Genomic DNA, 14,950 nt, shown 5'->3' on the forward strand with positions numbered 1-14,950 from the left:
TTAATACATACTTTGTTAATTATTCAAAATGTTCATAAATGCATTTGAGCAATTTTTTTTACTAAATAATCCCATTCAATGCCTTGACAGCCAGAATATCCTAAAAAATATTTAAGGTTTAAAAAGAGCAATGGAAAAACCAAAAAAAGGAGACTCAAGAAGCTGATGCATTACAAGAAGCGGCTGTATTTGACTATAAAAGGCATCTCTAATCCAGTGTCTCTACGCTGTTTTATTTATATTTCAGTGTAAAAAGCCTATTCTCTATTAGAAAAACAAAACAAAAACAGTAACCCAATTACATCTCTTAAAAAGAAAGCAATCCAAAAATGTCCCATTCACCTCAATTAAAATAGAAACATCATTTCAATTTTGCTAGCCACCCCCCAATTCTTTTTTTAATATATATTCTCCAAGACAGTTGGTCATGGCCAATTAATTGACTTAGTCATGGCCGAATTCTTATATTTCAATGTTGTTAAAAAAAACATTTTTCAAACAAAACAAACAGTACAGTTTAGGACCACTGCACTGGCTAATTATTAGTGTCTCATTTTGAGCAGAAGGGAAAGATGAGTGTTTTGTCGATTCTGAGTGGCACACAAAATACACACTTTCTCCAGGCCAAGTGCAATGCAGAAAGAACTAGGATTCCCTCCATAGCACAGAACCACAGTACTCTCCTCTCTCAGTACTCCGGGAGGTCGTCCATCACAATCCCTTTGCATGTCTCCTCTGACTTCTCCTCAAAGTCTGTAGAACTGAAGTTTGTGTAGGGTCTCTTTTTTGGCCATTGACAGAGCAGTACACTTGGGAGCAGTAGCGCTGACTTCAAGGCAGTGGTGCAGTACAAGCTCTTGTGCACCAGGCCTGAAGGGAGCAGTGTGTGCTGTGGATGAAAGCCCTCCACCATGGGGTCCCTGTACAATCTGTTAGTTTCCTCCCATCACCACACATTCTCAAGATAGGCCTATGTCGTCTTGGCCCATATAAAATGTTTTTATTTGAAGGCCGTGTTTGAAGTCGAAGCTGTGCCAAGTTAAAGAGGATTCTTACAAAAGCCAACCAACCACTCTGCCATTACAGTAACAAGAATTAATGATATGATCTTCCCTGAATACTGAAGACCCCAGTAAAAACACTGGTCTGTCTGACAAAGAGAGTGAATAGGAGCAGGATTTCTATGGGGCAGATACATGGGGGGAGAGAAACAATTGTACATGACAAGGAGTAAGAGTAACAGCAGCCGTGATTATGTGCTCTACAGTGGTTCTCATGAAATGAAGGAAGAGTTGGATACAAGAAGGGATGAGTGAGGAGAGGTTGTGTCATCACAGATGGGGTGGTAGTAGGTGATCTAGTCCTGTATTTGTGAATCGGTTCCCTGGGTTAACGTGTACATGTCGTGTGCAAGTATGTAGGTGTGTGTGAATGTGAGAATGTGTGAAGGGGAGAAAGAAAAATCCCTGGGCTACACTGGAGGGGGTGATATGGGAGAGGTCCACAAAGGGCCATAACCTCCATCCATCGCATCCCCCTGTTCCTCTAGTAGAACTATGTGGAACCCCTCTTCTGTAGCTCCTCAATAAAGGCTGTGGAACAGGAGAGAGACAAGAAACAATCAATACAACACCTGACAAAGAAAAGTACTGCCTTTGGCCCCCCCCCCCCCCCACTTAATTTGGACTTTTATACAAATGTCATTGAAGCGGTTTCCGTGTGAAAAATAGTTGTGGCCCAAAACAAATATCTGTATAGTCTCACCTCCGATTATCTCCTCCTTGACTTTTTGTAACTCCTTCCGCATCTCGTCAAGAATCTCCTACAGGAAGCAACCAAAACATTCTATAAATTTGCAGTCTTAGTATTGCATATGATTATATGTCTATACTAGTCTTGGCATTAGAGGTGCTTCAGAAAATAATATTTACCTGTTTAATCCTCTCCATATCCGTCTCTTCACCACCTCCAGCATCATTACTACCACCTGCATGCTTCACCCTGGATACGGTGTGGAAAGAAAGCGAGTGGGTAGGGGAGGCAGAGAGAAAGGGAGAGACTGATTAAGATCGAACATAGTCCCATCACTGACAACCCACGCTGCTAATCCAACCCATCACCATAGCACCCCCAAAGAGGGCTCAGGAAGCACCACACATACACCAGACAACCCAAGGCTAGCTTTCAAAGTTTCAATGACATTTGACTGTTGACCACAGAACCAAATGTCCAGAAATGCCAGACAAAACACACAAAATTCCATTCTATACTACATCAAGGGATATCAATTCACATATCAGAATGGAATGATGCAGATGAGAAAGGCTGTCACAGTAGTCATAGCTTTCTGAAGTCCACTAGGTGGTGCTGTCAACAGTACAATAGCCCAGCACCACGATCTGAAGCTGTGCCCCTGTTGACCTGACAGAGAGAAGGGAGATGGGACGGTATGCTAGAGAGAACAGGAAAGCATTAGTCCTGTTGTCTTGTCAGGGGAGGGACTTTGTACCTGGGACCCTGGGGCAAGGGAGAGGTGGAGTCCATGCTCTTGGAGATGGAGTTATTCCTGTTTGTGAGAGACACACACTCTGCTCTTACAATGTGAAGCAACCAATTCATCAACACACACACCCCTCTTTGAATTCTGAGACTGACATACGTCCACACAGGCTGCTCTTACTACAGACAGAGAGAGAGAGAGAGAGAGAGAGAGAGAGAGCATAGGAAGCTGAAAACTTACCTGGGCATAGTGGCTGATTTCTCCCATGGTCTTCTTCCAAGAGTGTCTAAAAAGGAGAGAGGGATATTTTACATCAAAATTGTATAAAAGTCTAATATTAAGCACATTTGTCTTCCTAGGTACAAACAAAACAGACTGACACACACAGTTCTCACCACTTTGGCCTTGAGACTCTGAGTCATCCTGTAGGGAGAAAGGAAACAGAGACCAGACAAACGTGAGTGTTTTTTGACTACATGAGAATTGCTCAGTTATGTACTCACGACATAGTTGGCCAATAAATGAACAAATACTTACATTATCTGCTGTCTTAGCAGGTGGCTTAGCCCCACCGTCTGCCATTTTTTTCCTGAACAAGATAGACAAAAGGAGAGTAATAGTGTGGTACAACACTTAAAGATTCACTAAGCCGGATCAGATCCATAGAGGTGCATACACAGCGCTCTTGACTGGGGTGTATGAATCTGTTCATTTATAGCAGTGCTCTCTTCAGTACCACCTACCTCCGTGCCAGGATGGATGCCATCTCACCCATCAGGCCTCCTCCACCACCACCACCACCGATGGACCCACTGGTGCGGCTTTGATCAGGCTTGGCAGCCGGTGCTGCAGCAGAAGAAGCAGCAGCAACACTACCACTATCGTCCTACAGAGAGCAGTAGAAGACACAGGAGCGGTTAGAGTATCAATACAACACCACCTTTAGCTCTAGTTAGCACTGCAAAACAGAGAGGCTCGGCATTCAAAATGATTTGCATTGAAGTCCAAATCAAAAATAATTGGTGGTTGCATAAAATGTGGAGATCGATACAACAGATACAAAACAACTGTTACGCTAATTCTTATCCTGAGGCCACTATTTCTCCTTTCTGTCTCTCACCTTGGCCACTCTGCGGAGCTTGGCCGCAGCTAAGGCTGTCGCCAGGCCCCCTGCACCTCCCCCTAGGCCCCCATCTCCTCCTGGGGAGGGCAGCGGTGGGGCGGGTGGGGGTCCTGATCCTGCGGCCGGGGGTCCTGGGGGAGGAGGTCCAGGGGGAGGAGGGGGCCCAGACGGAGGAGGTCCTGGGGGTGGAGGAGGCCCCGGAGGTGCTGGGGGGGCCAACGGTGGGACTGGAGGAGTGGGCACTAAAAATAAAAAAGGTAAGAGACTGTCACAGTGTTGAAAAAGGCAAACTGTATTGCTGTCAGTGTGGCTGTTTGACACAAGATGGTGCCTCTGACCTGCTGCAGCTTGTTGTCTCTCTCTCTCCAGTCTCTCCCACTCCTGCCGCTCTCTCTCTTGCTGCTCCAGCCTACAGGGACAAAACTCATGGGGATTAACACAGAGACAAACAAACATACACTAATACACCCAAACAGATTTAGAAAGGCACAAATAATATAACAATGTTGTATATGGTGAAGGGATGAATGGGAAGGCACCACATCCTCCATGAAAATAAGGTATCTAGCCAGAGGTGGCATAGCAGAGAAATTACATTTTGTTTTTCATCTTTCGACAATAATAACATGGCAAGTGAACTGTACCAGCAATCCTTTCATTAAAGCAACAACCATGTTCAAACAATCACAGTGGGCACTGTCTAATTGTGACAGATGGCTCTGGAGCAGTGTTAGACTGAAGAGCATATTCGTGAATAAATTGTGCTGACTATGCGGCCATGCTGGGTCTGTGAAGGGGCATTTCACAGCTTCTGATTAGCCCAGCACTGAAATTAAACTCCACATCTGGCCAGAAGCCCTAATCCGGGTCGCTCCAGGTCCCCTACCCCAACACATCTGTCACCCATAGGAGCTGCTGTCGCCACACACACTTTAAAGCACTGTTGGTTGACTGAGGGCTGGTGTAGACTTTGCCATGATAATTACTTACGAGCGCATCCCAATGATGCAGAGTTTAAAATAAAACACACAAAGAATGGAGATATACTGTATATAGGGAGTAACAGTACCAGATCAATGTGCAGAGGTACAAGGTATTTGAGGTAGATACACTACATGACCAAAAGTATATGGACACCTACTTGTCGAACATCTCATTCCAAAATCATGGGCATTAATATGGTGTTGGTCCCCCCTTTGCTGCTATAACAGCCTCCAATCTTCTGGGAAGGCTTTCCACTAGATGTTAGAACATTGCTGCGGGGGCTCGCTTCCATTCAGCCACAAGAGCATTAGTGAGGTTGGGCGGTTAGGCCTGGCTCGCAGTCGCCCTTCCAATTCATGCCAAAGGTGTTCGATGGGGTTGTCAGGGCTCTGTACAGGCCAATCAAGTTCTTTCACACTGATCTTGACAAACAATTTCTGTATGGGCCTCGCTTTGTGCATGGGGAATTATGCTGAAACAGGAAAGAACCTTCCCCAAACTGTTGGAAGCATGGAATTGTCTAGAATGTCATTGTATGCTGTAGCATTAATATTTCCCTTCACTGGAACTAAGGGACCCCGCCTGAACCATGAAAAACAGCCCCAGACCATTATTCATTCTCCACCAAACTTTACAGTTGCCACTATGCATTGGGGCAGATAACGTTCTCCTGGCATCCGCCAAACCCAGATTAGTCTGTCCTCATTCTTCACCCCAGAGAACCTGAAGCTTGTTGGTCCGAGACCGATGCTCCGGTACCGTTTGCTGTACGGTAGCAGAGTGAACAGTCTATGGCTAGGGTGGCTGGAGTGTTTTTTCAGGCCTTCCTCTAACACCTCCTGATATAGAGGTTCTGGATGGCAGGGAGCTCGACCCCAGTGATGTATTGGGCTGTCCGCACCCCCCTTTGTAGTGCTTTGCGGTCAAGGACGGTGCAATTTCCATATCAAGCGGAGATGCAACCAGTCAAGATGCACTCGATGGTGCAGCTGTAGAACTTTTTGAGTATCCAAGGGCCCATGCCAAATCTGTTCAGCCTCCTGAGGGGGAAGAGGTGCTGCTGTGCCCACTTCATGACTGTGCGGGTGGACAATCTTAGGTCCTTAGTGGATGTTGGCGCAAAGGAACTTGAAGCTCTCAACCCGCTCCACAACAGCCCTGTCGATGTGGATGGCGGGGCGTGCTCTCCCCGCAGTCCACAATCAGCTCCTTTGTCTTGCTGACATTGAGGGAATAGGTTGTCCTGGCACCACACTGCTATGTCTCTGGCCACCTCTCTGTAAGCAGACTCATCGCCGTTGGTGATCAGGGTTACCGCTGTCGTATATTCAGCAAACTTGATAAGCAGTCGTGGGTGGAAAGGGAGTACAGGAGGGGACTAAGTACACACCCCTGTGTTGAGGGTCAGTGTGGCGGAGGTGTTGTTGCCTACCCTCACCACCTAGGGCTGGCCAGTCAGGAAGTCCAGGATCCAGTTGCAAAGGGAGGGGTTCAGTCTCAGGGTCTCTAGCTTGGTGATGAGCTTGGAGGGGACTATCATGTTGAAGGCTGCGCTGTAGTATATATATATATATATATATATATATATATATATATAGTATAGTATATATATACACACAGTGCCTTGCGAAAGTATTCGGCCCCCTTGAACTTTGCGACCTTTTGCCACATTCCAGGCTTCAAACATAAATATATAAAACTGTATTTTTTTGTGAAGAATCAACAACAAGTGGGACACAATCATAAAGTGGAACGACATTTCTTGGATATTTCAAACTTTTTTAACAAATCAAAAACTGAAAAATTGGGCGTGCAAAATGAATCAGCCCCTTTACTTTCAGTGCAGCAAACTCTCTCCAGAAGTTCAGTGAGGATCTCTGAATGATCCAATGTTGACCTAAATGACTAATGATGATAAATACAATCCACCTGTGTGTAATCAAGTCTCCGTATAAATGCACCTTCACTGTGATAGTCTCAGAGGTCCGTTAAAAGCGCTGAGAGCATCATGAAGAACAAGGAACACACCAGGCAGGTCCGAGATACTGTTGTGAAGAAGTTTAAAGCCGGATTTGGATACAAAAAGATTTCCCAAGCTTTAAACATCCCAAGGAGCACTGTGCAAGCGATAATGTTGAAATAGAAGGAGTATCAGACCACTGCAAATCTAACAAGACCTGGCCGTCCCTCTAAACTTTCAGCTCATACAAGGAGAAGACTGATCAGAGATGCAGCCAAGAGGCCCATGATCACTCTGGATGAACTGCAGAGATCTACAGCTGAGGTGGGAGACTCTGTCCATAGGACAACAATCAGTCAGTATATTGCACAAATCTGGCCTTTATGGAAGAGTGGCAAGAAGAAAGCCATTTCTTAAAGATATCCATAAAAAGTGTTGTTTAAAGTTTGCCACAAGCCACCTGGGAGACACACCAAACATGTGGAAGAAGGTGCTCTGGTCAGATGAAACCAAAATTGAACTTTTTGGCAACAATGCAAAACGTTATGTTTGGCGTAAAAGCAACACAGCTCATCACCATGAACACACCATCCCCACTGTCAAACATGGTGTTGGCAGGATCATGGTTTGGGCCTGCTTTTCTTCAGCAGGGACAAGGAAGATGGTTAAAATTGATGGGAAGATGGATGGAGCCAAATACAGGACCATTCTGGAAGAAAACCTGATGGAGTCTGCAAAAGACCTGAGACTGGGACGGAGATTTGTCTTCCAACAAGACAATGATCCAAAACATAAAGCAAAATCTACAATGGAATGGTTCAAAAATAAACATATCCAGGTGTTAGAATGGCCAAGTCAAAGTCCAGACCTGAATCCAATCGAGAATCTGTGGAAAGAACTGAAAACTGCTGTTCACAAATGCTCTCCATCCAACCTCACTGAGCTCGAGCTGTTTTGCAAGGAGGAATGGGAAAAAATTTCAGTCTCTCGATGTGCAAAACTGATAGAGACATACCCCAAGCGACTTACAGCTGTAATCGCAGCAAAAGGTGGCGCTACAAAGTATTAACTTAAGGGGGCTGAATCATTTTGCACACCCAATTTTTCAGTTTTTGATTTGTTAAAAAAGTTTGAAATATCCAATAAATGTCGTTCCACTTCATGATTGCGTCCCACTTGTTGTTGATTCTTCACAAAAAAATACAGTTTTATATCTTTATGTTTGAAGCCTGAAATGTGGCAAAAGGTCGCAAAGTTCAAGGGGGCCGAATACTTTCGCAAGGCACTGTATATATATATATTTTTTTTACAGAATGTATTTAACCAGGCAAGTCAGTTAAGAACAAATTCGTATTTAAAATGGGTTAACTGTCTCTCTCAGGGGCAGAACGACAGATTTTGACCTTGTCAGCTCAGGGATTCGATCTAGCAACCTTTCGGTTATAGTTCCAACGCTCTTGTTATTTCCCCTCTTGTCCAGATGGGAGAGGGCAGTGTGAAGTGCAATTGAGATCGTCAATGCTATCGAATGAATCCCAGAACACATCCCAGTCTGTACTAGCAAAACAGTCTTGTATCCTCGCGTCTGCTTCATCCGACTACTTCCGTATTGAGTGAATCACTGGTACTTCCTGTTTGAGTTTGCTTGTAAACAGGAAGCAGGAGAATGGAGTCATGCTAAGATTTTCCCGAAGGGAGGACGGGGGAGGGCCTTGTAAGCACTTATGTGGGTAGAATAAAAGTAGTCTAGAGTTCTAGCACTCCTACTGGAGCAGCAGACGTGTTGGTAGAAGTCAGGTAGGACGGTTTTATGTCCCCCTGTGTTGAAGCCCCATACAGTTCAGTGTTAGCTTGTGGAGGGATGTAGACTGCCATGATAATTACAGATAAACTCTTGTTAGATAAAAGGGTCTGCAATTTACCATGAGGTATTCTATACTGAACAAAAATATAAAAACACAGCATGCATCAATTTAAAAGATTTTACTGAGTTACTGTTCATATATTGGACGTACTGCCAAAATCTCTAAAACAATGTTGGGAGGCAGCTTATGGTAGAGAAATGAATATTAAATTCTCTGGCAACAGCTCTGGTGGGAGTTGCAGAGATAGGACAAGACTGTAACTACCAATTGGGGAGAAAAATAAAAATTGCTTGAGATTTCATCACACTTGAAGCAGTACAGTTGTTATTTATGAAGAAAAAAAACACTCCATTTCCTTTCGACTTCCCCGAAGCCACCGGCCGATCCTGCCGCTGCATGGAGAATCCACCGAGTACTACGTGCATAGTGTTTCAGTAAGACATAATATTGCAGCTTTCAAGCTTTCAAGCTTTTTCTCAAGTGACTGAACATTTGCTAATAGAATCGACTCCACCTCGTCTCCACTTCGTCTCGCATCTAGGCCTGCAGATTCTTGGTAGCCCATGGAACATAGGTAATAGGGTTCGGTATGAACAGTGGAACAGCTGAGTTGGAGTTGAAGTCAAAATCGAGGTTAGTAACTGTCAATCTGGTTTCCAGAAGTGCATATGTGATAATACTATGAACTTTCTGTACAAGAAAAGTAAAGAAATACAATAAGAGTCACTATATAGCAAACGACTTGGAACTTGTAAGATGTCGCCCTTCTCTGTCGGCGCCATCGTGACAATCATATCTGTGACCATTACTACCACCATTTGACGGACAACCTTGCCAGCCTATCCCAGAGTCTCCACAGTGTGTCATATTGCCCATTAGACTAAATGAGATTAGGGGTAAAGCTGAACATATCCTTGGTGAGTGTGGGGTCCACAGGAAGAGGTAGGAAAGGATGGATTTTGATGTCAAAGAGGAGTTGACCTTCTTTAGCTTTTCAACCTCCGACCTCAAGAGGCTGGCTGAGGGCTAAGCGGCGTAAGGCTAATGCTGACAAATCCTCTGAGTCAGTGTGGTTATGTCAAATCGTGTCAGTGGGACTGGTCATATGAAACTGTCTTGTCTTGATACCTGTACTGACCCTTAATTACAACTCAATGTGGAACTAAAAGTGAGTGTATTGTACTCTTCCCCCCCCCCCCCCCCCCCCCCCCCCCCGGATATCCCACACTTGGTACCTCCGCTGCTGTTCCAGCTCCTCTGGGGAAGGTCCATTTGACACTGGGCGGGGGAGGGTAGCGTAACCTGGAGATAAAGCGATTTTCTTAGTATAACTTTAAAAAGCTGTGAGATGCAAGTCATGCTCATGTTTCCACACATGCATCTCTCAATTATTTCTCAGACTGTGCTGTGCCTTTAGGTATTGTAAAGCATGTTGTCATGTATGTTGAGGCTACATGTAAAATCCATTCTAATAGTACCTGCGTCTGCCAGGGAGTTGAGCACCTCCAGTGCATGGGCCATTCCGCTGGCGAAGAGGGCGGCATCCTCCTTACTGCCGAAGTTGAGCCCCCACACCTGCCGCGCGTCTCGCCACTGGTGGAAGTTGGGCGTGGCCTCATTGTACTTCAGGCCCTTCACAATCGGACAGTTAATCACCACCTTAGAGAGAAAGGGGTCGGAGTCAAGACACGAGTCATGACACTCCCAACATTGGCATATCATGGATAAGGGAAAGGGGACACCTAGTCAGTTGTACAACTGAATGCATTCAACTCAAATGTGTCTTCTGCATTTATCCCAACCCCTCTGAATCAGAGAGGTGCGGGGGGCTGTCTTAAATCGACATCCACGTCATATCCCACTTCTTTATCAAGAAACAAGGTGATGCTCTGTATAGTTCAAATGGACAAACTGCAGATTTTAGAGAAGTGAACGGTCCTTACTCAGGTTGTATGGAAGGAACTACATGTGTAATGGCAATATTAGACCTTAATACAAACACTGTGATAAAAATCCATACCGGTATGTGGATCCGTACCAGTAATCATGATATATCACCCAACCCTAAGTGTTAGTGTTTAGGGTGCATCTCAGTCTAATGTGGCATGGTATCCTCTCTTCCATCTTCCTAATTGAAAGCTTTTTCCACATTGCACTCAGCCTGTGCTTTCAGATCAAGGACAGGAAACCAGTTATGACAAGAGAAATGCACTCTAGGTCTATATCAGTCCAGCAGGTGGCACCAGCCTGGTGATTCAATACAGGCCATGGTGCTCTGGGTTTGAGTGACTCAGTTTGAATGTGCTGATGCATCATTTCTCTATTTGTTTTAAAACCCCTGAATTCCACAGAGCGGAGGAGCGAGCGAGCACCTAAACTCCCCGCGCCAAAAGAGTCAGGAAGAGATAGAAGCAGAAGCAGACACAGAGGGAGGGGACAGATATACTCAGAGAGAGGGGGAAGGCTTCCTTAATTGTCACAGGAAATGGTTGAGCTGGCCAAATACCTCTCAGGAAACATAATCCACTTTAAGATACGTCTATGGGAAACACTTAGGCGACTGGATGTTTAAAGAAAGAATTGTACGGAGAGAGAGCAGGAGAGGCGGAAGAGAGAGGGGGATGGGATGGTCAGATACTATATCTATACTGAACAAAAATATAAATGCAGCATGCAACAATTTCAACTATTTTACTGAGTTACAGTTCATAAGGAAATCAGTCAATTTAAATAAATTCATTAGACCCTGATCCATGCATTTCACATGACAGACCAGGGGTGCAGTCATGGTTCGGCTTTGGAGTGCATGCTGCCAATAGGAATTCGTTTTTTTCCCACAAAAGGGCTTTATTACAGACAGAAATACTCAGTTTCATCAGCTGTCCAGGTGACTGGTCTCAGATGATCCCACAAGTGAAGAAGCAGGACGTGGAGGTCATAGGCTGTTGTGGTTACACGTGGTCTGTGGTTATGAGGCTGGTTGGACGTACTGCCAATTTCTCTAAAACAACGGGGCGGCTTATGGTAGAGAAATTAACAAAATTATCTTGCAACAGCTCTGATGGACATTCCTGCAGTCAGCATACCAATTGTCTCAAAACTTGAGACAACTGTGGCATTGTGTTGCGTGACAAAACTGCACATTTTAGAATGGCCTTTTATTGTCCCGAGCACAAGGTGCACCTGTGTAATGATCATACTGTTTAATCAGCTTCTTGATTTACCACTCCACAGGTGGATGGATTATCTTGGCAAAGGAGACATGCTCACTAGCAGGGATGTAAAAATATTTGTGCACAGAATTGGAGAGAAAAAAGCTTTTTTGTGAATGTGGAAAATGTCTGGGATCTTTTATTTCAGCTCATGAAACATGGGACCAAGACTTTATATGTTGTGTTCATACATTTGTTCAGTATATATAGTGCTGTTTGTCTTGTTCCATTGTTAAAGCTGTGACAGTACAGGAGATGTAAGTATTGATAGGTCTCACCCAGGACTGTACTAGCCTGTTGGCCCTGATGGGGGAACTACAGGAGACAGAACACAGCTCTTTGAACCACCACATAGAACCTGGGGTAGGGTGTTTGTGCTTGCGTCACAGAGGTGGTTAGTGGGCGTTAGCCTGCCTGCGCATGGCCATAGGTGGATAAAGGGCTGATTCACAGTTCTCCAGCTGGCCGGGCTTGTTGGTACTAGAGGTTTGAAGCTGTTGATGATGTACAGCATCACACAAGACCAAACACACACACAATCAGTGAAACAAGCATGCACACAGACTAAAACCCATTGTCATAGATACTGTACATATAGACACACACGCACTCTACCTGTTGATCTGTCTGCATCTTGCGTCCCACCACTCTGAAGGCGTTAGTGGAGGGGTTGTGGTAGATCTGGACCCTGCTGAAGGTCTGAGGCCCTGTTCCTGCCGGGAGCCACATCTTATTTCCATCATCATAGATCATCACCGTGGCCCGAGCCTGACAGATACTGGACTCACTAAAGGAGAGACAGTGGAATAATTTATTATGCAAAAAAAGCTTAAAAGTTTAATAGATAGAGAGCTAGAGAGAGAAAGGGGGGCCAGGAGTAAGGGATGGTGTTGGGAGAGGGGCTAATAATGGAGAAGGAGGGAACCAGGGGAAAGTATAGTGGAGGACAGCAGGGTAGGAAGAGAGGGGGCGGAGAAGAGAGGGAGAAAGAATCATAAAAATGAGCTAGGTCACATGCTGCCATAAACAAGACATGCTTGAGAGTTGAGCCAGTCCATACAGGCAATCGTCCAGTTAATCTGTTCAAACTCACCCAGCCACTGTCACACTATGGCTGTCAATGGACCCCCGAGCACTGATGCAAGCCAACTCAATACACTCTCAATGAAGGGAGGGAGCAACAGGTAATACAACATAATGAATGGTGTCTCTTCAGCACAATCAACAGGCCATTTATACACCTGTGAGTGTATAGTCTAAGTTTAGGTCCTCCCTTGACATGTATATTGTGAGAATATGCAGATGCATTTACCAGATGTTAGTGCATGTATGAAAGAGAGAGACATTGTGAGGGAAGCGATGGAGGAAGAGTAGGAGAGACAGACGAGAGAGACACGGGGCAGCAGGTAGCCTAGTGGTTAGAGTGTTAGACTAGTAGCCGAAAGGTCGCAAGATCGAATCCCCGAGCTGAAAAGGTAAAACAAAAAAATCTGCCCCTGAACAAGGCAGTTAACCCTAGGCTGTCATTGAAAATAAGAATTTGTTCTTAACTGACTTGCCTAGTTAAATAAATATAAAAAGAGAGAGCAGGAATGCAGTAGGATCATTCCACCAAGTCAGCGCCTTTTGATAAGTTCTAAATTGGTCAAAAAAATGTTACTTTAGATTTCAACATGATACAAAGGTAGTAAGTGCCAAATAAAGTAACAGGGTTGACAATTTCATCTTAAATCAGCCCTGAATCTTCTTGTGACGGGGGAATGGAAACTTGTGTGCAACAGGGAGTGGCAATCGAATGCAAGCTTCACAAAAATGTATAAATTGCTAAAATATTTTTAGCCCGTCTATCTATGGGTAATAGGGTTGACGTGTTACACGCGACCCACTTATTTTCCCACCACAAAACACCAGAAAAATGGCCAAAAAGAGTCGAACCAGCTGAAGTAAATAATAATCTTCGTCAAAACAACAAAATAACTAGGGCTTTACAATGCTGAAAATGTTGGGGTTAAGTGGGTTAAAATCTTCACAGATGTCAAAGACGGACATGTCAAAATGAAGAATTTTGGCACTTTAACAAGTCTTTACTCATATCTATTGAATTCACCATGTGGTCTTTATTAAAATGCACTTTAACAAATATATATATAACAGGCTTTTAAAATTCAATATTGGTTCCCAATTTCTACTTAAAATATCAGCAGTGGGGCCTCCTGGGTGGCGCAGTGGTCTAGCTGTGCCACCAGAGATTCTGGGTTTGCGCCCAGGCTCCTTCACAGCCGGCCGCGTCCGGGAGGTCCGTGGGGCGAGGCACATTTGGCCTAGCGTCGTCCGGTTTGGCCGGTAGGGATATCCTTGGCTCATCGCGCACTAGCGACTTCTGTGTCGTGCCGGGTGCAGTACACACTAACCAGGTCGCCAGGTGCACGGTGTTTCCTCCGTCACATTGTTGCGGCTGGCTTTCGGGTTGAATGCGCGCTGTGTTAAGAAGCAGTGCGGCTTGGTTGGGTTGTGTTTCGGAGGACGCATGGCTTTCGACGTTCGTCTCTCCCGAGCCCGTACGGGAGTTGTAGCGATGAGACAAGATAGTAACTACTAACAATTGGGGAGAAAAGGGGGTAAAATTAGAAATTTTTAAAAATCAACAGGGTGCAAAACGCACTCTTTTTGCGTAACAAAAAAATTAAATGGCTAATTTAAGGAGTCGAACCAGCTTAGACCACTACCGCCACTTAGAAATGTCCTTGTTTTTGAAAGAGAAGCACATTTTGTTTCTATTAAAATAACCTCAAATTGATCAGAAATACAGTGTAGACATTGTTAATGTTGTAAATTACTATTGTAGCTGGAAACGGCAGATTTTTTATGGAATATCTATATAGGAGTAGAGGCCCATTATCAGCCACCATCACTCCTGTGTTCCATTGCTTTAGCTAATCCAAGTTTATCATTTTAAAAGGCTAATTGATCATTAGAAAACCCTTTTGCAATCATGTTAGCACAGCTGAAAACTGTTGTACTGATTAAAGAAGCAATACAACTGGCCAACCTGTTCTTAGGGAAATGTACCAGCTAATAGAAACCTTGGCATTTCGCAGCCCCTGGTCTTTAAGAGAAAGTAAACACATTTTTAGAGACTACTGGAAATTCAAACCAATCTATAGGAGAGGACTGCAGTGTTATGCAAGTAGGCTTATGTGCAGTGGCACTGACAGACAAGTGTTACTGACTAGAGCCAGACATGGTGACAATGACAGACAAGTGTTACTGACTAGAGCCAGACATGGTGACAATGACAGACAGATA

At 44.6% G+C, this 14,950-nt stretch overlaps 1 protein-coding gene across 8 annotated transcripts in view; it reads right to left on the minus strand.

Moving 5' to 3' along the window:
* Positions 1-166: 166 nt before the first annotated feature.
* Positions 167-14,950, minus strand: part of vaspb (vasodilator stimulated phosphoprotein b) — a 31,825-nt gene continuing 17,041 nt past the window's right edge. For 2 of the 8 annotated variants that reach the window (XM_021582795.3, XM_021582797.3), the window contains exons 2-14: positions 12,260-12,431; positions 9,911-10,091; positions 9,668-9,734; positions 3,962-4,032; positions 3,621-3,865; positions 3,244-3,386; positions 3,038-3,089; positions 2,896-2,923; positions 2,741-2,786; positions 2,510-2,566; positions 1,932-2,001; positions 1,765-1,822; positions 167-1,592 (exon numbers count right to left, since the gene is read on the minus strand). In XM_021582795.3, the coding sequence (XP_021438470.1) occupies positions 1,555-1,592; positions 1,765-1,822; positions 1,932-2,001; positions 2,510-2,566; positions 2,741-2,786; positions 2,896-2,923; positions 3,038-3,089; positions 3,244-3,386; positions 3,621-3,865; positions 3,962-4,032; positions 9,668-9,734; positions 9,911-10,091; positions 12,260-12,431 (1,228 nt within the window). In that variant the 3' untranslated portion in view covers positions 167-1,554. Of the gene's footprint in view, positions 1,593-1,764; positions 1,823-1,931; positions 2,002-2,509; positions 2,567-2,740; positions 2,787-2,886; positions 2,924-3,037; positions 3,090-3,243; positions 3,387-3,620; positions 3,866-3,961; positions 4,033-9,667; positions 9,735-9,910; positions 10,092-12,259; positions 12,432-14,950 lie in introns of all 8 variants that reach the window. The other 6 variants (XM_090218725.1, XM_090218726.1, XM_021582798.3 and 3 more) reach the window with 3 other exon arrangements.

This window comes from Oncorhynchus mykiss, chromosome 24 (genome assembly GCF_057628025.1).
Source record: "Oncorhynchus mykiss isolate SJ-2025 chromosome 24, ASM5762802v1, whole genome shotgun sequence".
In the NCBI taxonomy this organism is placed as follows: Eukaryota; Metazoa; Chordata; class Actinopteri; order Salmoniformes; family Salmonidae; genus Oncorhynchus; species Oncorhynchus mykiss.